This window comes from Macrotis lagotis, chromosome X, assembly GCF_037893015.1.
Source record: "Macrotis lagotis isolate mMagLag1 chromosome X, bilby.v1.9.chrom.fasta, whole genome shotgun sequence".
Classification (NCBI taxonomy): domain Eukaryota; kingdom Metazoa; phylum Chordata; class Mammalia; order Peramelemorphia; family Peramelidae; genus Macrotis; species Macrotis lagotis.
In genome coordinates this window covers 557,841,833-557,864,130 of record NC_133666.1, presented here as the reverse complement: position 1 = coordinate 557,864,130, position 22,298 = coordinate 557,841,833, and the positions used below count along the sequence as shown (strand labels likewise).

The window sequence follows — 22,298 nt, the reverse complement described above, 5'->3', positions numbered from 1 at the left end:
ATCACACGTGCTCCGGCCGAAAAGCCCTCTCCGGATCGTCCCATACACGGGAGCGCCGGGGAGGGCGGAGAGCCGGCCCGGACCAATCCCCCCGGCTCTTACAGCTCCGTGGCCTGCCAGCGCGGCGCCGCCCAATCAGCGGGGCCCTACCGTGCGCCGCGCCGGCCCTCGTTCTCTCTCCCCTCCCTCCCCCTCCCCCCTCCCGCCCGTCTCCTCCCTCCTCCCTCCTCCCCCTCCCCCGCCCCACGGAGCCTGCGAGAGGGAGAAACTGGGGCAGAAGTGAAGATGGCGGCGGCGGTGCTGGCGGCGGCGGCGGCGGCGTCTCGCCTGTGAGCGCGGTGCGGACTCATCTCCCTCCCCACCTCCCCCCGGGCCCGACCCCCGCCCGCCGCCCTCTCCGGCCCCCGGCGGCCCCGCTGGCCCAGTCCCTCCCGGCGCGTCTCCGGGCTCCGCCGCCCTCCCGCCCGCCCGCCCGGCCGCGGCCCCGCTCTCGCCCCGGCCCCGGCCCCGGCCCTCCCGCGCCCCCGCCCCGCTTACCGGCCTCTTCCCTTCTCCTCCCTCCCCCTCCCTCCTCCTCCTCCTCCTCCGCGGCCTCCTCCCCCTCGGCGCAGGGGGAGCCGCCGGCGGGTGGCCCGTCCGCCCGCCGCCCGCCGCCCGCCGCCCGCCCGCCGGGCCGGCCGGCCCCGCACACACAGCCCGGAGCGGGGGAGCCGGAGGCCGAGGCCGAGGCCGAGGAGGAGGAGGACGCGGAGCCCGCGGCGGGGAGGAGGAGCCGGCCCCTGCGCATTTGGTTCCCTCCATTCGGGGGCTGGGAGGAGGAGGAGGAGGACGAGAAGAGGGGTTGTTTTTTGGGGGGGAGGGGGGACGGGTTAGCGCGAGGGAGGTGGGGTGTCCTAGGGAGGAGGACGAGGAGGAAGCACCATGACGTCCATCCATTTCGTCGTTCACCCGCTGCCGGGCACCGAGGACCAGCTCAATGACAGGTAAGGGGGACGGGTGGGGGCCCCCACTCGGCCTGCCCATCCCCCTCCTCCGCCCTCCCGTCCCGGGCCCGGGAGGTGGGGCAGCGCGGCGCCACGGGGCCGGGGCGCCGGGTGTGTGTTTGGGGGGACCCCGGGCGAGGGGAGGCTGGAGGCAGCTGCCCCTTCCTCCTCCTCCTCCTCCTCCTCCTCTTCCTGCCTCGGATGTAGGCCCGGGCCGGGGTGAACTTCGGGGCACGGGGAAGGGGAGCCGCGGCTTCGGGGAGGGGGCTCCGGGGGCTGATCGCAGCCCCTCCGTGGGGGCCGTGAGGAACGGGCGGGGGGGGCAGGCAGCCCCCTCCCCAGGAGGAGGAGGAGGAGGAGGCTGTGATTACTGCCGGGCCCAGGCCCGAGGAATCCATATTAGTCAAAGTTGAATTGAGACAGACAATGCGGATGGGGGATGGTGGAGGTGAAAAGGGAGGGAAGGTGACCGAGGAGCCCGGGCCTGGGGGGGGACGGCCGGAGCGGGCCCTGGGGTCCCGGGGGCCGGGGGGGAGGCGGCGGGCTTCGGCCCTCTACGGGAAAGGGGAGTAGCCCTTTGGCAGTTTCGGGGGGGGGGTGCGAGTGGGGAGCTGGGCTGGAGGAAATGCCATGATGATAATTATCATTATTTAATTTGAACCCCTCCCGGGGTGAGGCATGCCGCTCCAGGGAGGGGGTCGAAGCCCAGCCAAGAAGGGGAAAAAAGAGATGGAGGTGGTGGCACGTCCGGAGACGGGCAGGCGGGCCCATGCTCACCCTCCCGGGCCAGTCTCCGGAGAGTCGCGCTCCCAGCTCTGGCTGTCTCCCTCCGGCTCTCGGGTCTCTTCCCAATATCACAGGGGCAGGAGGGATTTTCCCAATTGTAATACAGCAGAAGAAAATCGACCTTAACCCTTGAGGAGGTTGCCGGGATTTGTGGGGTAGTTACATAGTGTTTTGTTCTTAAAACATTGGAAACGTGTTGGGTTCGGGCTCCCCTTTTCTCTTGTTCCACATGGCCCGGCAGATAAAACACAGAACTGTTGGGGCGGCGTGTTCCCTTTGAACCCAGAAAAACCAGGAAAAGTTCCTCCACTGTTGCAACAGAGGCTCGCCAAAGGTTGAAGAGGCCTCCATTTAAGTCTGTCTCAGGGCCAGTCCTGGCTAGAGTGTTTACAGGATCAGAAAGTGGGTCCATTGAAGCTTTCCCCGTTAGTGTGCTAGACCCTGGATATGCTGGTCCCGGGCCCTGGAAGGCCGCATCGGGCTGAAGTTGGGGAGTTCCATGTAATTTTGGCCGGTGACCCGGTGACACAGTTCGCATGACGCCCTGTTTGTCATGCGCTTCCCGGAGGGAGGAAGAGGCCTGCCTAACTTGCTGCTAAGAGATTGGCCTTCATGCTCTGTGTATGTAGAAGCACTTCCAGTGGGGCCCGCAGCACTTCTTCAGTTAGAGGGCAAGATGTTCCTTTTCTGACTTAGGTAAAGATGTCCAATTTTGCTGAAGCCCCTCTTGTTGGTAGTTTTTGTTTGTTTTTTTTTTTTAAGATTATGGTAGGGAATGAGTTAGCCACGTGGAATTGTCAGCATTTTTTCCAAATTACTTATTTTGAATTCGTTTATTTCACTGGTTCAAATTTTCAATGTCATTTTACCTAGAAACTTTTAAAGATTCAAAGATGCTTTGATAAATTTAGAAGCCGCTTGATGGCCGTAAGATTATAAATCTTTATGTACTTAGTTTATACATAAAGTCTGAACCAAGGAATGTAGAGAAATGGATGTTTTCTGATATTTATCCTAATTTGTATATTCTAAGAATTTTGACTGTTGTTTTTCATGAAAAAACTTCAAGTCAGCTTCTCAATTTTTTAAATAGGAGTAATTCTTTAAAAGTCTTTTGTTTCTTTTTTATATATATTTAAAAATAATTATTGCCATTAACATGACTAATCAATTTTAAAATTGCTGAATTTATTAAGCAATTATTATGGACCAGTTGTTGGCACAACAGTTATATCTCATATAAATTAGTGATTAAAAAGTAAAATAGATGTAATTTAAAGCATAGAATATTTGTGTATTATTTTTACATTACTTACAATCTTCACAGGCAAAAGAAATACAGTGCTCTAAGTAGGATTTTTAAAAATCCTATGTAATAGTTGTGGAATTCTCTTGTTCGTGAATATTTTCAATTGTCAACATTTGGGTGCTATATAGCCAGAGTGGAAATTTGAAGTATTTTAACTCTGGAGGGGAAAGTGAAGGGGTAGAGAAGCCCTTTTTCAAAGAGCCATTTGATTGTTTCAGCTATTGTGGCATTGCTTCTTAAGTGTCTAACACTTCAATATAAAACATTTGTTTTGTGAATTCTTTTGAATTCAAAGTAGGCTTTAATTGAAAATTATTTTTTTTGATGGCTTAAGAAATTTTTATTAGGATTCACTTAGTGACATTGATCATCCATAATTATTCTACTGTGATACTTAATTTCAATGTCTTAATAGTCACAGTTAATAAATTCTACTTTGGTATTTTGGGTAGAAATGTTTATATTTTTTAGAATGCTAAATTTCTTATTCTACATTGTAAAGTAACAAGGTTAGAGCTAATCATGTAAAACAAAAACTTTTAGCATTTGCCCAAACCATTTCAATTATATAGCCTTATATTTGCTTACAAATGTTACTCAGTGAGGATTCCTTTAAGTCAGGCATTTTACTCAAAATTTCTTGAACTTTTCAAGAATGAAAACATTTCAGTGACTAAAGGAGAGTCAGAATTTTTTTCTTTTTCTGATTTGCTGATTCTGGTATGTAGTTTGTTAAATATTGAAATAATAGCTTAGACCACCTAACTTCCATAGATTAAAACTGTCCCGTAAAAATAACAGGTTACCTCCTTATCATTTGCACCTAAATGTTAATTCTGGATGACTAATTGGGAATGGGTCCTTTGGATGTATGAGGATGCCTTGTACTGATAACTGTGATGCTTCTGAAGCCTTTCAGTCAGGAAGTGTTTATTAAGCATGTACTATGGACCAATTGTTGGCATCACAGAAATGTGCCATGCACCATATTTATTGAGGGTAATGCACAAATAAAGTCCTGTCTTCCAGGAGCTCAAATTTGAATGGTAGAGACAAACGAGAATAACTCAAATCCTTGGACTGGGGTGGATTGGTGGCAGAGAACTGGTCAGCTTTCCTAAGGATGGGACGCCTTGAACTACTTTCCTTTGATTTATTGGTTTAGGGGAAGTATTCTTAAAACCAAACAAATTGTAGACTTTAAGAGAAGCTCAGGATTCAGAGGTACAGTTAGAAATTTCTGCTTATCAAACATTATTAAAGTATAAATCATGTAATAAATTAGAAGCATAATTAGCACTTCAGAGATGATCAAATCTTTCTAATCCAACCTTATTTCATAGATGTTGGAAATCCAGGTCCGTGGAGGTTAAGCGACTTGTATATAAGATCACAGGCCAGTCTTGACTGGGTAATTCAATATTAGAAACCAATTCCAAAGCTTCTCTGGTGCTCTTGCCAAAAAGTGCTTCTTTTTTGGATTGTTTCTATGATCCTAGACTTCTCTTTTAGTTCTCTGTTAACAGTTTTATAATTTAATCATTGAATTAGGGATAAGATTTATGTAATCCTTCACTTGAAGAATGGGGATGAGGTGTGAAAGTATTTGCAGAGAGGTAAAACATTTCTTTGACTGGGTTAAGGGCAATGATGATTTGTTTAAGGAATATTTTTGATATTGTGAAATCCCTAAAACCATTTAGAATTATAGTAACAAACATGATGAAATTTGTTTGAAATACAAAGTGGAAAATGATTTTTGGGAGGGGGCTTTGAAATTTGCTATTACATTTTTTAAAATGTCTTTTAGAATAATTTATAAGTTAAAGACTTTTCTAAAAATACCCCTTTTAGGATCACTAGATCACAGAGATTGAGTCAGAAGAAATTAGAGGTCAGCTAACTCATATCCCTTCATTTTTAAGGATAAGGAAATACCAGACTTCGATGCAGTTTGCCTAAGGTTAAGTGTAAGCAGATCTTTGATTTTTGAACACAGGTCCTCAGATTCCAAGTTCAGCAACCCTCTTTTCCCCAATAATCTACAATGCCTTAGTATAAGAAACTTTTACAAAGACACTCCCTAACGATTTTTGTTTGAAGAGTATAAATAAAGTATACACTTCTGCAGTTTCCAGTAACATACTCAACTATGTTGAATTGATAGCAAGTAGCTTATTGTTCATTTTTACAAGTAGTACAGGGACCCATAGAGGCTTTTATTGGATTGTCATTTTTAGGCCTGAGCTCCCATTCTTGGTGCTAGCTCACCTACGATTCAGAATTAATTGTAAAGAATAAATAAAGGTAATTTAAGAATATAATTACTGCCCCAGAAAGTAAGGTAGCCTCAATTTCCAGACAATTTAGGGCAAAATGTGTCTCTGCTCTTGTTATTTAACTTCCCAAAAGCTTAGAATATCTTCTTTTTTTGTTAGTGATTAATGAAAATATTGATGATTTATTTTGTGTCTTAACACTGATTTTAGTGCTTGTGGTGGAAAATATAAACCTTTATGGAAAAAATTAGCAAGAAATTAATTTAAATGGTTGTTTCAAATGTTTAGAAGATTAGACCACCCACATGAAAAAACACTTTGAGGCCTTAAACAGTTCCCAGTTGCATATAGTAATTCTTATGACATTTACAAGGGAATTAATACAGTATGACAATTTTTATTTTGGTATCTTTTCTCTTGAGAACTTAATTTTGTACATACTACTGGGTGTCCCTTGTTTATTTAGGTAATTTAATTTTGCTCTTGATACTCAGACTGTATTAAAATTAAAAAGGTGACGCTATATAGCTCATTACCCACAGCTTTATCCATAATTAATATGTAGTTATTTTGGACAGTGGATAGAGAATTGAACCTAGAGTCAAGACCTTGGCAAGTCACATTTCTCTGATTGCCTCCATTTCCACATTTGTAAAATGAGCTTCAGACGGAAATGGAAAACTGCTGCAGTATCTTTGCGAGAAAATTTCAAATAAGGTCATGGAGAGTCAGACATAATTGAAACAACAGTAACAAAATAGATAGCAACCAGGAAGTATAAATCAAGCATTGCTGTAAGATGAAATAAATGAGGTTATAAGGGGAGTGTGGTTATTCAACAATTCAGTGTGGCAATATCAAGAAAGGAGGGTGACAATAGCATTGAATTTGTGAATGGTATGGAAAGATCTTGAAAAATTAGAGCCAGAGCACCAAGAGAGCTCAGAAACCTAAGGAAAGTTGGTCAGGAGAAGGAAGATTAAAAAACAAGCATAAGGGGGCAGCTAGGTGGTGGCATAGTGGATAGAGCACTGGCCCTGGAGTCAGGAGGACCTGAGTTCAAATTTGGATCAGAAGCTTAATAATTGCCTAATTGACCTTGGGCAAGTCACTCTTAAGCCCCATTGCCTTAAAATAACAAATAAATAAATAAAACAAGCATAAACTGAATAACTTAAATTGAAAAAAAATTCCAAGTGAGTTTTGTAATAAGAAAGATGTAAACAAAACTGAGTGAGAATTAATACAGTACACAAGAGTATAGCTAGGAGTAATGGGATGAAATTAAGAAAGGAAAAATTCCTGACTTAATGATTTGGTTAGGGAATAATCTCCAAAGGGAAGTTTAATCACATGAGACCATTTTGAAGGGAACCAAGTAGTTTATAAATAATAGTCTTAAGCCTCAGTTAATTTTTATAGTAGAGAAGTTTTTTAAAGATTAATATCTTGTTATAATTGTATACTATATCAGCTTTTGAGAAATTGAAGTATGACCAAATAAAATATCCTTCGATCCTTGGAATCCACTGATTTCTTCTAAACTGGGGGCGTGTGCTTATATGGTTTCTGAAAAAAAAAGTCTTTTGGACTTGGGGAATAGTAAAGAAATACGATGAGATTATAGAATCTCTGGACTTCAGGAGTGTCATCCGTAAAATGAGGGTTGTAGGATTGGATGTTCTCTAATATTCCTTTAGGATCCAAGGTCTGTTTCTGTGCACAGAGAATATCATTCATCTAGTTCATAGGTAATCTTCCCCATAAGAAAGGTAAAGGGCTATTGGAAAACTTCTTAAAGTCTATCTCTGCTTCAGTCTCCTGTGCCTTCCTATCCCCAAGTCTGTTATTCTCAAAGATTCAACACCAGTGTGTATTATTAGCTTTTGCTTATAAAGTGCTTATATTATTGTAGTTCAAGACAAGAAGACTTGAAAAACTGATGGTTTGTATAGCACATGAATGATAAGAGTAAATTAAGTGAAAAGTTTTAAAAGTTTATAGTAATCTGTGATCTGATTAATTAGATAGGTAAAAACTTGGTTTTGTTGCACAATTAAATTTTGATATAAATTACACTGCATTTTCTTAAATTTAAGGTGAAATTTGCTTTATGCTTTTGATTTTTTTAAGAGAATTAGCAGCAATAAACTCTTAGAAATGGTGAATTCATAGTTTGAAGCATTTGAAGCATCTATACATCTTTAAGCTATAATATTTGATATTGATTTTTTAAATTTATAATAAATTTGTTGATTTTTCTTTGAAAGGAAACATAATTTAATTGCTGGCATAATTTCTTACCTTATTAAAATGATTCAGCTTCTCTAGATGTTAATTTTCTTTTTATGATTAAAATGCTAAGAAATCTTTTGTTACCAAGTAGAGCATCCTTTTTTTAAAGACATTTTTCTTGATACTAATTCCTCTTGATTTTAAAGAGTGAACTTTTACAACTAAAGCAAACAGAAAAATTTTAGAATTTCAGTGCAAATCTGAATTACTAGACAAATTTTGGCAATATCCAACAAAGCAGTGTATAGATTTGAATGCTTCAAGAATTTTTCTGTTCTGTCTGCCTTTCTATCTACCTGTCTACTTATTTTTGACCTAGTTCTAAAGACTGAAGAAGAGTTAACCAGGGACTGATTTTACAGCAAGGTATTTTTAGATTTTGATGTTTATCTTAATCACATGTGGTTCATTTTTCTAGTTTCCTTTAAAAGGATGTATTCCATTCTTTGATGATCTGGGAGTTTTAAACTAAACAGGTTTCTAGGCTTTCTCTAGAGGAAAACAAAACCTTGGAGACTGTCTTTGTATGTAATAGGTAAGGGATAGTTTGCCCAGAGCATTTCCTCAAGTTAATTTGCTTTACTGTTGGCACTTGAACATTACAATGTGAAAAATGACTTATTACTTGGTACCATCTGCAATGATTTAGTAGCCTTTAGGAAAAGATTAAACTTTAAAATTATGGAAGAAGTTAGAAATTGAGCTGATATAGAGAAAAATAGCATTGAACTATTTAAAAATGTCTAAATATTGAAATTTCAGATAACTAAGGATTGAAGATTTTTGACAGAAAAAGACTTGAGGGGCTATGCAAGTACTGGATCTTGTACAAAGTATATGTAACTATGTTTGTACATGCATCTCTCTTGACCTTTCCTTGTGTGTGAAATGGGAGAAATACTTGTACTGTCTAATTTAAAGGGTTGTTATGAAGAAAACTATTTGTAAACTATGAATTACTACATGAATGTGAACAGCTATAACTCTTTAACAGTGATTACTTTATTCTACCCCTTAGTTCAACAACATATATTTGGGAGGAGAAAGGTTGAGAGAAGAAGGATATGTATTTATTTTAATTTTTAAAGATGATGACCTTTGAGTTTTGTTGTTACTCATTTTGGAAGAGTGGAAAGCTAAAGAAGGTACATGACTTCATATTGCAGTTGTCTTCTACATCACTACCACTTGTCCTAAATAATTTTTTAGAATATGCTGACTCTAGAGCAAAAGAATAGGAGATAACACAAAATATATATGTACACAAACATAAAAAAATGTAGTTTATTCATAGATATTCTATAATAATGACATTGGCATGGTTATGACATTGACAGTTTTTCCTAAGGACCAGTTCCTCCTTTCCTTTCCCCTTGTGCAGATGGCTATTGATAGCTCTGTGGTCAAGGCTCCTACTTGGTTCTGAATATGCATATTTTTCCATTATGGAAAAAAGGATAAGAATCTTTAGCATATTGATTACAATTTTTTTTGTACCTTCTCTTATAGCTTCATGAGTGTAGTTGATGCTGATGTACTTGTCCTTTTTGATTTTTCTCAATACCACTTTTATTATTCCTAATAGGCATTTTATTTTGTTTTATTTTATTTTAGGTTTTTGCAAGACAAATGGGGTTAAGTGGCTTGCCCAAGGCCACACTGATAGGTAATTATTAAGTGTCTGAGATCGCATTTGAACTCAGGTACTCCTGACTCCAGGGCCGGTGCTTTATCCACTGCGCCACCTAGCCACCCCTCTAATAGGCATTTTAAAATAATTTTATTTATCTAAGGCAAATGGGGTTAAGTGATTGCCCAAGGTCACACAACTAGACAATAATTAAGTGTCTGAGTCTGGATCTGAACTCAATGTCCTCCTGACTCTATTCACTGTGCCACCTAGCTACCCCCCCCCCCATGGACTTTTAAGTTTCCAAAGATTTCTGTTTTGATTTAGTTAATAGTGATACATTTTCCTTTTGTCTATTCTTAGAACTTGTTTAGTGGAAATGATAGGTTGGTAAATGGAATTATTAAGCCAATTTCATGAGATTTTCAAATGTAATTATAATTTAAAAATCTGAACTTTGAGTGGTAAGGTTACTACTTTTAATTGCCAAAGCATGGTGTATCTTTGTGGCATTGAAATGGCTTAAACTTTATTGATGACAGCAGAGTAAAAGATCATGTGCTCAAGTGGGTTTCATGGTTTTTTAAACTGTTTGCAAATTGCTGTATCACATTGAACCACTATGAACATAAAGTCTGTTAATAGTATCAGGCCTATTTTTTCTTCTCCTTCCCCATAAGTATCTTTAAAACTCTAGAAGTTAACACTGATTGCAGGACACAAGTCAAAGACATTGGATTGTGAAGCTTTTTATTAGTCTAGTTTTGGATACAGGGGAAAAATGGGATGAAAAGTAAATTGGAGTGAGTGTAGAGTGGAATGTAAGTGTGTAACTGGGATATGGAAGGATTGGAAATTTTCATCTGTTCTAGAACTGATCAATATGAGGAAGAAATGTGAACTTGTAGGTTTCCTTGACTGTGCTTTTATAAGTTTCTTTCTTTATTGGTCATATAGTTGAGTCAGTGAAGTGTGGAAAAAAGAAACTTCATCTGCAGTCTCTGATACAGTTGGCTGTAATAGGAAACTGACTTTATATTTCCCACTTCTGATGAAAGTTTAGATTTATAAGGATTAGACTTGATATCAACAACCAGATTTATTTTTTACATTTATTATATATAAGTATTCATTTGTATGTAATAACAGAATATAGTTTCCAAAATAAATAGGAATATTTTCCTGAGTCAGGAAGACCTGAGTTTGAATTTTGCTTCAGACACTTGATAGGTATGTGACCCTGGACAGACCTCTGAGATGTGTTGATAAGAAGACTACCTTAATGAGCAGCTCATAGTACAGGGTAGCCTTCATTAACTTTGTTCTTGTGTGATTATTTTTATTTCTTTAGAGACCATAATTCTCATTGAGAAGACTTTGTAATTAATTTTGAGGTTTGATGTAGTTGTCACATAGTGATTTGTAAATAGGAGCACTCTTCAATCTGTTTCTCAACCTGTTAAAATGGGCGTTGTTTTGAGGATCAATTTCGATAAGTAAAGGTCTTTGAAGACCTCAAAGTGCTATATTAATGCTAGTTATTGTATGAGTAAAGATAGTTTATTATAAACTCCAGTTTTGAATGAGTTTTTTGGTTTGCAAATATATACTATATATGTGGATAAAGAACTAAGGCAGTGAATAAAGAACTAAGGTAGTCCAGGTGATTTGAAGAGTAAAAGTTTTATTTGATCATTTTTGTGTGACCCTATTGATGATGTAAACTTTATGGGATATTGGGTGTAAACTCTTTAGTTTATCTCTAGAATAAATCTTTTATTTCTGAGTTATAGATCTGAGTTGCTGATCTGTATCAGAGTTTTCAACCCATGAATTTTCCATACTGATGAAATCACAGACCAAAGGGGGGGGCAGGGGAGTATGGAAAACATTTCCATTTCTTTTTTTCCTTGTTACTCCCAGTTATAGGATTTAGAGAGACATGGGGCTTTCTAGAGAGTGCTAGATTTGGAAATTAGGAAAGATTTTGGTTCCAGCATTATCTTCGATATTTACTGCCTGTGTGAAATGGGCATATGACTTAATTCCTCCAATAGTCCTTTTTGTCTCCAAAATGTGTCTGTAGTACTACCTCAAGAGTGGTTGCAAATTTCACATGAGATAATACATGTAAAAGGCTTTATAAACTTTATAAAAATATGTCCCTTATAATGGTTAAATTTTTATCCTATCCTTTCTAAACTTTTAAAAGTATTCATTTTAAGTTGGCTCATCAATTCTTGTTTTTCGATTATTTTAATATTTGGTTTTTGTATCCATATTTTGGAGAATTATGGTTTTTTGTTGTTTCTTTTTGTGGGGTAATGGGGTTAAGTGGCTTGCCCAACATGTAATTAGCTAGTAAGTATCAAATATCTGAGGACAGATTTGAACTCAGATCCTCCTGACTCCAGGACTGATATTTTACTGTTTCATTTTGTTCCCCCTTATTTTTGATTCTTTAGGGTAAGAATTCAGATATCCTCTTTGGTCTCACACTGATTGGCTGTTACCTAGTATTTAAAGAGGCCTATGTCGTTACTCAGTGTGGACCAGTCATTTAGTTTCTAAGAGATATGGTTTCCTTATTTATAAAATAACAAGGACTATATATTCTCAAATGTCCTTCTAGCTTTTGTAGATTTTTAGATAGAACTTTGGTAGTACACTCTATTTAATGTATTGCTCAAGATAAAAAACTATCCTGGTTCAAACCTATTTCCACATTTACTATGGGCTATTTGCTTTGTCCTCTGTTTTAACTGGATAGGTTAAAGTTCTAAAGGCTCTGTAAAGAAAACATGTAAAGTTAAACTTAGTCAAACTAGCCTTTTAATTTGACTCAAAGTATAAATTCATTAGGAAATTTCTATGGGAGAAATTTTTTTTATAGAAAACATTTCTAGAAATCTGTTTTCTTTTGGTATTGTTTTTCAGCTTTAGAGTTGACTTGAGGGAATTTTTTGCCTGTGAGTTTTAGTTTTTAACTTCCAGAGGTCAAAGAAATGTTCTTAATTTCATTCTTTTAAATGACAATATAACACTTTTCCCTTTTCTTTATCAGTTACTTAATAATGACTCAAAATTGCTACGTAGGTAAGTCATTTTATGAATCAGGTGGTTTTTGTACGTTACCTAGAATTTCAGAATTTTAGAAACCATCTTGGTTAACCAACTTCATCATTTTATATATGAATAAAAGAGTTAGTGGAAGATGGTTGACTGACCAGTTGGTGTTAAAACTGGGAAGAGAACCTGAGTTAAAACTAAGTTTGTTTTTGGGTAAGTAGAGAGGTAATTACTTTTTCTGATATATTAAAAACTAAACTATTTTTTAACATCTTTTCTAAACTGTTTGCAATTGATCCTTGAAAATCCTTATATTTTTAATTCATGTTCATTTTTAAAAATTCTGTTTCATTTCTGATGAAACATCATATTATTCAAGTAATTTTCATGTTTTAGTCTTTCAACATTTATTTGCTGATGCTATTACATTTTTGCATGCTAGTTCCTAAAATTATACATTATCAGTTATTGATTAGCTTAGGTTGATTAAAGCACTTAAACATCAGGTCAAAATTAGAAGTTTAATCCTCTTATATTCAGCCTCCTTATTCAGTAAGTGAACGAATGTCAATGTTAAAAAAAAAAGGAGAAATCAGCTTGAATGAAAAAGTACAAATTTATCATCACTATGGGGGGAAGGGGCAGGGGGAGAACCTTGATCTAGACCTCCCTGGTACAATCTGTGCCTAGTAGTATTGTGATTGATTGAATTGTATATATATATAGCATACATTTATGGTCTTAAAAATGTTAGAACTATAAGTTTCATATAGCTGGCTAATGACTATATTAGATGAAGCATGTAATATTTTGTTTTGTGCATCCTTCTGTGCACTCCCTCACTTCTGTAATTAATAACCAACTCTTCCATGCCCTCATTTTGCATGATTCTTGTCCATCTACTTATATACATACCCAATGCACTAGAAGGCCATTTTCCCAGATCTTCTAATAGTTGGTGACTACCAGTGTTGCATTTGGCTTGTCTGTCTGCTGCTTTATCTTCCTACTTTTGACCCATCCACTTCTTTTCCAATGAGAAATATCCTTGATTTTGCATAATTTGTATATAAGGCATCAGTAGTGATGTCTTACATTACCAGTGTAATGGAGCTTAAACCTATTCTACATCTTTTTTTTGCTGTTAGGTTATTCCTTGCTTTGTAGCCATACTGCATCATGGGTGAACACTGGCAATAAAAAAAATGAGTGTTTACATCAGCTGCCTTAGATCATTGAAGGTACTGTGCAATTTTTCAAATATAAGCCAGTTTCCTTCAGGTCTGAAATGCAGTTTCTGAGATGTGTTGATAAGAAGACTACCTTAATGAGCAGCTCATAGTACAGGGTAGCCTCTATTAACTTTGTTCTTGTGTGAATTATTATTATTTTTATTTCTTTAGAGACCATAATTCTCATTGAGAAGACCTTGCAATTAATTTTGAGGTTTGATGTAGTTGTCACATTGTGATTTGTAAATAGGAGCATCTTGAATACTTTATATAGTATATGGAAATCCTATTTAAATTTGGATTCTGCTGCTTAGGACAATCCGGAATGACACTGGCACATTTGGTAAATATTTTTCCTTGTGTTTCACCCTCGTTAGATGTTAAGCAAAGAATTAGTGAGTAAAATTATCCCTTGTAGTTACATCTATAAAACATTCTTGTATTCTTAGGATCTTGGAAGAAGAGCTAAGAAGACCTCAGGTCATTTAGTTAAACCCTTTTATTTTTAGATAAAGAAATAGGCCCAGATTGAAGTAACTTGCTTAACTTAAGCCAAGGAAGGAGTCATAGGTGGCAAATTAACTGAACTGAGATTTGAAGCATCTGACTCGTTTCTCTGTGTGCCACACTTCCTTTTGTGTAATGATCCTAACATGCACTTGGGAGATAAGGTCATGGAAAAGAGGAGAGGTATCCTAAGAGCAGATGTCTCAAAAAAAAAAAAGAATTCCTAGGAAAAGTGCTCGTTAAACAAATTATTTGTGAACATCTAGAAATGGAAATGGGGCACCTAGGTGTTTCAGTGGGAAGAGTGCCATCCTTGAAGTTTGCAAGACTCATCCCCCTTAGTTCAAATGTGACCATAGATACTTAGGAGCTTAGGTGACCTTAACCCTATTTGCCTCAGTTCCTCATTGATAAAATTCTCTGGGGAAGGAAATGGCAAACTCCTCTTAGTGTCTTTGCAAAGAAAACCTCAAATGGCTTATGAAGAGTTGAAACAACTGAACAACAAAAAAACAGAGGGATGTGGTGATTACAAAGAATCAGCAATGTCTATCAAGAACAGTTCATGCTGGTCTGACCTAATTTCTTTTTTTGCCAGAATTATTAAATTGGCAGATGAAAGGAATTCTATATAGTTTATCTAGATTTTAGCCAAGATTTTGACAAACTTATCTCATACTGTTCTTTTGGTGGTGGAGAAATGTGGACTAGCTGATCATACAATTAGATGAATTCCTAATTGGTCAGATGACTGGACTCATAGTATCTGTTTATTATTTCGTTGTCACTGTAGCAGATCTCTCCAGGTGCATACTCCATGAATTGAGCTCAGCTCTGTGCTGTTTATTGTGGACTTCTTGTTCTTGAGGAAGACTATGATATCGGGAAGGTGATGCCATGACTTGCAAGTGAATGTACTATTTAACATTTTTATCAAATGTTTGGAAAAAAGGCACAGATGCCATGTCCATCAGATTAGATGACAAAAGCAGGGAGGACTAGCTAACAAACTAGACTAGAGTCAGGAGCCAGAAAGATTTTAACAGTCTACATCTTTGGGTTGAAGCTAATGAGGTAGAATTCAGGGGGGATAAATATGATGTGTACAAAAAAATCCAACTTGGAATACAGAGTGTGGGAGATGTGATTAGAAAGAAGTTTGTCTGTTGCAGGGGTACAAGGATAAGATTGTGACAGTCAAAAAGTTAATGTGATTTGGGGCTTTATTGAGAAGAGCAGGTAGGAAGAGAGATGATTCCACTTTTCCTTTTCCTTCAAGAACTCAGGTTGGAACATCAGTTCTGGACACCTCAGATAAGGAAGGACATTGAGAACTTGAGTATTCAGAGAAGGGCAGTCAGAATAGTGGAAGAGCCTTGTTTTCGTGTCCTTTGAAGATCAAGTTGAAGTAGCTTACTCTGGGAAATAGAATCATCAGTAACATGATAGTTTTGTCTCAAGGGTTGTCTTGTGGACTAGGGATTAGACTTGTTCTGTTTGGCCCTAGAGGGCAGAATCGGGAGCATTGAGTGGGATTTATAAAAGAACAAATTTAGGCTGCAGTCAGGTAACATTTCCTAACAATTAAAACTGTTCAAAAGTATAATTGCCTTAAGAGTTGGGGGGGGGGGTTCCATTTGGAAGTTTTCAAGCCAAAAATGAATTGTATTTTGTTCATAGGTTCTATAGATACCCATCGGGATCTCTTCCAACTCTTGTGATTTTTTTTTTCTGTCCTAGAATACATTTGCAAAAAACTATTTTTTCTTTATTTTTTCAACATGACATTTTCCCTATTTTAAAAATCCTGAATTTAAATATCAATTGATACAAGCATTTGTGTATATACAGTAGCATGAGAGTTATATATGAAATTGTGAATGGCTTGTATTGCTCTCAAGTGTGTGCTACTTTCAAAGCAATTCTACTTTGTAGTGTCTTTTGTATATTTCAAAAACAAGTTTCAATGACCCTTTTTGCTTTTTTCTTTTATTGGCAATCCTTCACTTCTAGAAAAAGAAAAAAGCCTTAATATAAAATTTATGCTTATTTGCATAATTGAAAAAATATAAATTCCTACATTGATTGTATCTGATAATGTTGCATTTACAATGCTTAAACAATTTTATAGAGATAAGAAAGCAGTGTTAGAAAATTAACAAAATTTATTCATTAACCTTTCTATTCTTTTGGAATTTTCTTCTAGAAATTAAGTCTTTTGAGAGTAGAAATTGTTTATTGTTTATTTTTTTATTTATTTTAAGGCAATGGGATTAAGAGTGACTCGCCCAGGATCATACAGCTAGGCAGTTATTAAGTGTCTGAGGCTGTATTTGAAGTCAGGTACTCCTGACTCCGGGGCCAGTGCTCTATCCATTGTCCCACCTAGCTGCCCCCTAAATTGTTTATTTTTGATTTTCATCTTCCTAATCTCTTTTTTGGACTATTGCTGAAATACTGAAACTCCAAAGTTACCAGTGTTCTCTTAATTGACACATCCAGTGGCCTTTTCTCTATTCTTCTTGTCTTCTCTGTAGCCTTGGATGTTGTTGATCATTCTCTTGTTAATTTTTTCTTTTTTTTTTTTTGAAATACCACTCTTTCTTTCCCAGTTCCCCTTCTATTCTTTCAGACCCTTCCTACTTAACATTGCTTAATCCTTTTTCATATCATGCCCTAACCACAGGGATTCTCCTCTTAACTCCCTCTATACTACTTTACTTGCATTTAATTATCATCTTTTTTTTTTCTTTTTTAAGTTTTTGCAAGGCAAATGGGGTTAAGTGGCTTGCCCCAAGGCCACACAGCTAGGTAATTATTAAGTGTCTGAGGCCAGATTTGAGCTAAGGTACTCCTGACTCCAGGGCTGGTGCTCTATTCACTGTGCCACCTAGCCGCCCCATAGTTATCTTTATACTGATTGATTCTCAAATCTATACTGTCGTAACCTCTCTTTTGACCTTGCTTTCACATCTCCAATTGAATTAGACATTCAAACTGAATGTCCAATAGACATCTTCAATTAAACTTCTTGAAAACAGAACTCATGATATTTCCCCCTTAATTTTCCCTGTGTCCTAGATTCCCTAAAGTAGAGTATACCACCATCCTAGTCCTTCAGGCTTGAGATCTTAAATCATTCTAGACCCCTCCTTCTCTCTTACTTCCTCATACTCAGTGCATTGCCAACATTGATTTCACCTTTGCAATGTCCTTTAAACCCCCCCCCCCCCCCCCAAACCACCACCACTTTTCTGGTTCAGGCCTTCATCATCTCATTCCTGGGCTATATTGCATTAATCTGTGGATGAGTCTCCCTGCCTCAAATCCCTGATGCTTTCTAGTGGAATCATGAGTGAAAAAGACATCTAAGGTGTTACTATGATTACAAAGTAACAACTAAAGTTTTTTTTTTTTTGCATGTGGCTTATAGAACTGGGAGTATGATCATAGTAGAAACTTGTTAGAACACATTTTAATTTAGGGCAGCAGTATTTTTCAAGGATGGCTAAGTTTTGTGATAGAAGACATAACGAAAAGAAATGTTTTGGTGTAAAAAGTAGTTGCTGTTGTTTAGTCTTATGTATTGGTATTAATTCATAGTTTTGTGTGAAATAGAGCAGATTTGTTCTATTGAAAGAATCTCAAAAGGATGAAATGATATTAAGAGCAAGTGTTTTTACTAGGACAGATAATTTAAAGAAAATTTCATCTGCAGTGATGCACGAAATGGTTGTATAAAGAAATCTTTCCTTCTGTAAAGGTGCTTTGTGGGAACAATAGCTGAAGAAAAGAAAAGAAAAACAATGTCATAATTTGAATACTGATCAAAATCGGCAAAGGAAACATTTTGTTTTAATGCTTTGAGGAGGAACTGGACAAAGTGACAGTTTTTGAGGGAAAATAGTAATAAACAGTATCAAAGTTTATAGTTTAAAAAAATGAGCACAAGAAAGAATCCACATCAACATAAGTGAAAGATAATTGTTAATTTATTTAAATTTATTTCATTGTAATCATTAGAGTTGTTACTGAATTGTCCTGCAGTTTAAAAGGCCAGTCTTTCATAATGACATCTTCAATTTTTTTTAACTCTTTATATACAAAAGAAATGAAAATTATTTAGTTATTGATTTGTCATAGCAATAAAACGGTTCATAATATATTTTCTTTGCTTAAGAAATCAAAAATTGCTTTGGGCATCCAGTTTGCTAGGTATGATTTTGAATGATGTAATGTTGAGAATCATTCACCTGAAAGACAAAAATTTGCCACCATTATTTAAATGAATGTGCCACAGATTTTCAAAATATTTATGATAAAAGAATTTCAGTAACATTTTGACCAAAGAAGTCTTTTTGATTAAGTGCATGGTTTTTCAATGTGCCCTTTTCCAAAGAGGACACTACTCATATAAGTAATGTATTTTTTTTTTGTCATTTTTGTCATTAGGGTACTTTTAATATTGTCACATCTGATTTCCCATCTCTTTTTTTTTAATACTGAAAAGATGAAGAAATTATAGGATTGTAGAATAAATAGAATCTTTGATCAATATGCCCACCTGCATGATTATAGTTTTGGAGTTAGGACTATAAGTCATCCAAGCTCTTTTTTATAGTCTTTTTTCTTATTGAAATAAATAGATAACATTCTGATTTGAAGAGTTTTCCAAGTCCATTGTATCAGTTTATTGATATAGGGTTTTTCACACCCCTTGAGTATTATTCATAGTAAAAAGTATGTCTATTGGTTAGAGCACTAGGGATGAAGGATTGATTTGGTTTCATTTGAAGGGGAAAAAATGAACTTTAGGTAATTTAAAAATTTTTTTGGATGACTGTGTTTTATATTGTTTTATGACAAAAATATTACTTCAGGTAACCTGGGTTTTTCTGATAAAGGAGACAAATTAGTGGGTTACATGTAATTAATTGAGTTCTGTACCATTGTGCCTAGTATCTCCCCAATTCCAAATTAGAATGCTTTTAAAATCAAATTCAAGTGCCTCTTCAACCTTCAAGACTTTCTTCCCTCATCTACCCCTCACCCCCAAGTGAATAAAGAGAATGAAGAATCAGATTTTGATTGAGTTAAGAGAATAAAGAATCAGACTTTTGGTGTATGAGACTGGAAACTGGAAAGATAGTGATGCCCTTAATAGAAATATAGATGTTGGTAGGATTTTAGGAAGCTAGTTCATTACGGACCTAGTAGATAGGGAATTTTGGGGGGCCGTCTAGTGTAACTATTATTTTATACATGGGCATTATGAGGCCAAGAGGTAAAAGTTCCATTTGGGAACTGCCTATACTAAACTATACCATAGAATTGCTTTTTTTTTTTTAACCTTTCTAGTTTATTATTTAATACATTAATTCTTATTTAAAATTCATTTATGGGGATATCTTTTCCCCAAAAAAGTTTTGATCATGCATGGACCTAAAATCTATTTGGTACATTAGTTTTTCATTATATAAACATTTTGTTTTCCAATTTCTACCAACTTTTTTTTTCTTGGCAAGGTTTTGGATTTTATAATTTTTTTCTCCCCCCCCTTCCCCCAACAGAAGGCACTCTAATATAGTCTTTGCATCTACATCCATGATATGCATAGATCAAAATTTAATGTGTTGTGAGAGAAGAAATAGATCTAAAAAAGAAGAAAGAAAACGTTAGAAATAGCAAAATTATGAGACAACTGTTAAAAGTTGAAGTTAATATAAATCTTTGGTTTTCATGTAAATGCCACAGTTGTTTCTCTGGATACAGATGGTATTATCCATCACAGATCCCCTAAAATTGTCCCTTATTGTTGCACTTGAACAAGGCCATCAGAGTTGATCATCACCACTCCGTGTTGTTAAGGTGTACAGTGTTCTTCTGGTTGTGCTCATCTCATTCAGCATTGATTCATTCGAGTCTTTCCAGCTTTTTTTGAAACCCATCCCCTCACTCATAATTTCTTATAGAATAGCAGTGTTCCTTCACATGCATAAAACACCAATTGTTCAACTATTTCCCAATTGACAGACATCCCCTCAATTTCCAGTTCTTTGCCAGTACAAACAGACCTGCAATGAATATATATATATATATATATAAAATCCCTTTTCATGATCTTTTCAGGATACAAGACCCAGTAGTTTTGTTTCTGGATCGAAGGGTATGCACAATTTTATTGCTCTTTGGGCATAATTCCAAATTGTTCTCCAGAAAGGTTGAATCAGTTCACAACTCCACCACCAAATGTATCAGTGTCCCAGGTTTCCCACATCCCTTCCAAGATTGATCAATTATCCTTGCTGGTCATATTGGCCAATTTGAGAAGTGTGAGGTGGTAACTCAGATGCTTTAATTTGCATGTCTCTAATCAATGATTTAGAGCAATTTTTCATCTGACTATGGATAGGCTTTGATTTCCTCATCCAAGAATTGTTTTTACATATCCTTTGACCATTTGTCAGTTGGGGGATGATTGCCCATTTTTTAAAAACCAATTATTTTTTCTCCTCATTTGACACATATACTGTTTCCTTTTTTTTTTTGAATGAAACTAAAAATAACTGATTGTACTTTAAAGAAAAAGGTCTTTTAGTTGAGTGTAATATTCTGGTGACAAACATCTCTTTGAAATGGCACGGTAATTTTTAAATTTAATCCACTTTTTTTATATTCAGAGTCACTAACTTTAATTATTTTGGGGTTGTTGTTTTTTTTTTCCAAGGCAATGGGATTAAATGGCTTGCCCAAGGCCACACAGCTAGGTTATTATTAAGTGTCTGAGGTCGGATTTGAATTCAAGTTCCCCGACTCCAGGGCCAGTGCTCTATCCACTAGCTGCCCCCAATTTAGTCTACTTTTAAGAGAAGCTATTTCCCTGGGAAAAATTGTTGTCTTTGACAGGAGTCCTGTTCTTGTTTTAGTATAGAAGAAATAGAAAAAAATGGTATAGTACAAATTTATTTTTTAAAAAAATTTTCCTTTTTATTTTTAATATTGATTTTGAAAAAAATTCTCTCCCATTTATTGAGCTGGCATTTTAATTATACATGTTGAGTTATGTAAAGCATTTCCATTTTAGCCATGTTGGAAAAAAAGTAAGACAGAGAACAAAGAAAGTGGAAAAATGCCTCAATCTGCACTCATAATTCATCAGTTCTTTCTGGAGGTTGGATGGCGTTTCTCATCAAGGGTCCTTTGCAGTTGAACTTAATGATGAGAGTAGCTATGGGAAAGAATATTTTCTAGTTTTAATTTGGCAGAATTTCAGTCTTTAACTGTATATTTAGTTATTTTTGGTGATGTAATTTTGTCAGATTTCCAGACTTTTGAATGATAAGCCACTCTTTCAATCTCTTCATCTGTAAATTCAAGAGAGCAGAGTAAAATATTCTGAATCTGTGATTAATACTAAAGAGAGTGAATTTAGAAAACTTCTCAATTCCTGAACTATCATTTGCTTATGAGAGTGAATTGTTTTTGTGAAAGAAAAGAGGCTTTTTGATGGTGCTGGCAAACATCTGTATTCAAGTATTTATTGAACTTAACAATATACAAGTTAGTTTAGCATGGATAGTGTGATTTAGGTCATTTACAGTTAACATATTTTTTTCAGCTTTTTAAGCACAATATATTTTTCTTCAAATAATCAAAAATTGTGAAAAATTAGATTTATGTTTTGGAACATGGCAAATTTATGTTGAATATGATATTCCACCCTACACTACCAAAAAAGAAAACTTACATAGACCAAAACAAGATCCAAATGTTCAGAAATAATGATGGAAGTTCATACTTTATTAGTTTTCAGAGTGCTTTCCTCATAACAGACTTGCATGAAGTAAAGAGTGTTAATTATCAAATACCTACTCTGTTTCTGTAACTCACCATTTGGGATTTAAATACAATTATTCAATAAGTGCTTTGAGATCAGATCATGTAGCTATCACTTCTACCAGGAAGACTGGAGGAAGCCTTGTATTAGGAAGTAGCATTCAGTTGGGCATGAAATTACAGTCAAGTTAGGGAGGAATTGAATTGGAAGAGGATGGCATCTATAATAAAAGAAAGAGAAAATAATTATTAATGTAATTATCTTATTAGATTAGGGTCAAGCACTTGAGAGTTGTTCTAAGTGCCAAAATAACTAATGCAGATTTTGTTTTTGTTGTTGAAAGCTTAAAATGCTATAATAATGTTTGTTAT

At 36.9% G+C, this 22,298-nt stretch overlaps 1 protein-coding gene across 6 annotated transcripts in view; it reads left to right on the top strand.

The window, feature by feature from the left end:
* Window positions 1-786: 786 nt before the first annotated feature.
* The window catches only part of UBR5 (ubiquitin protein ligase E3 component n-recognin 5), a 160,305-nt gene continuing 138,793 nt past the window's right edge, over window positions 787-22,298 (top strand). For 2 of the 6 annotated variants that reach the window (XM_074200775.1, XM_074200772.1), the window contains exon 1: window positions 788-983. In XM_074200775.1, the coding sequence (XP_074056876.1) occupies window positions 922-983 (62 nt within the window). In that variant the 5' untranslated portion in view covers window positions 788-921. Of the gene's footprint in view, window positions 984-22,298 lie in introns of all 6 variants that reach the window. The other 4 variants (XM_074200777.1, XM_074200776.1, XM_074200773.1 and 1 more) reach the window with 3 other exon arrangements.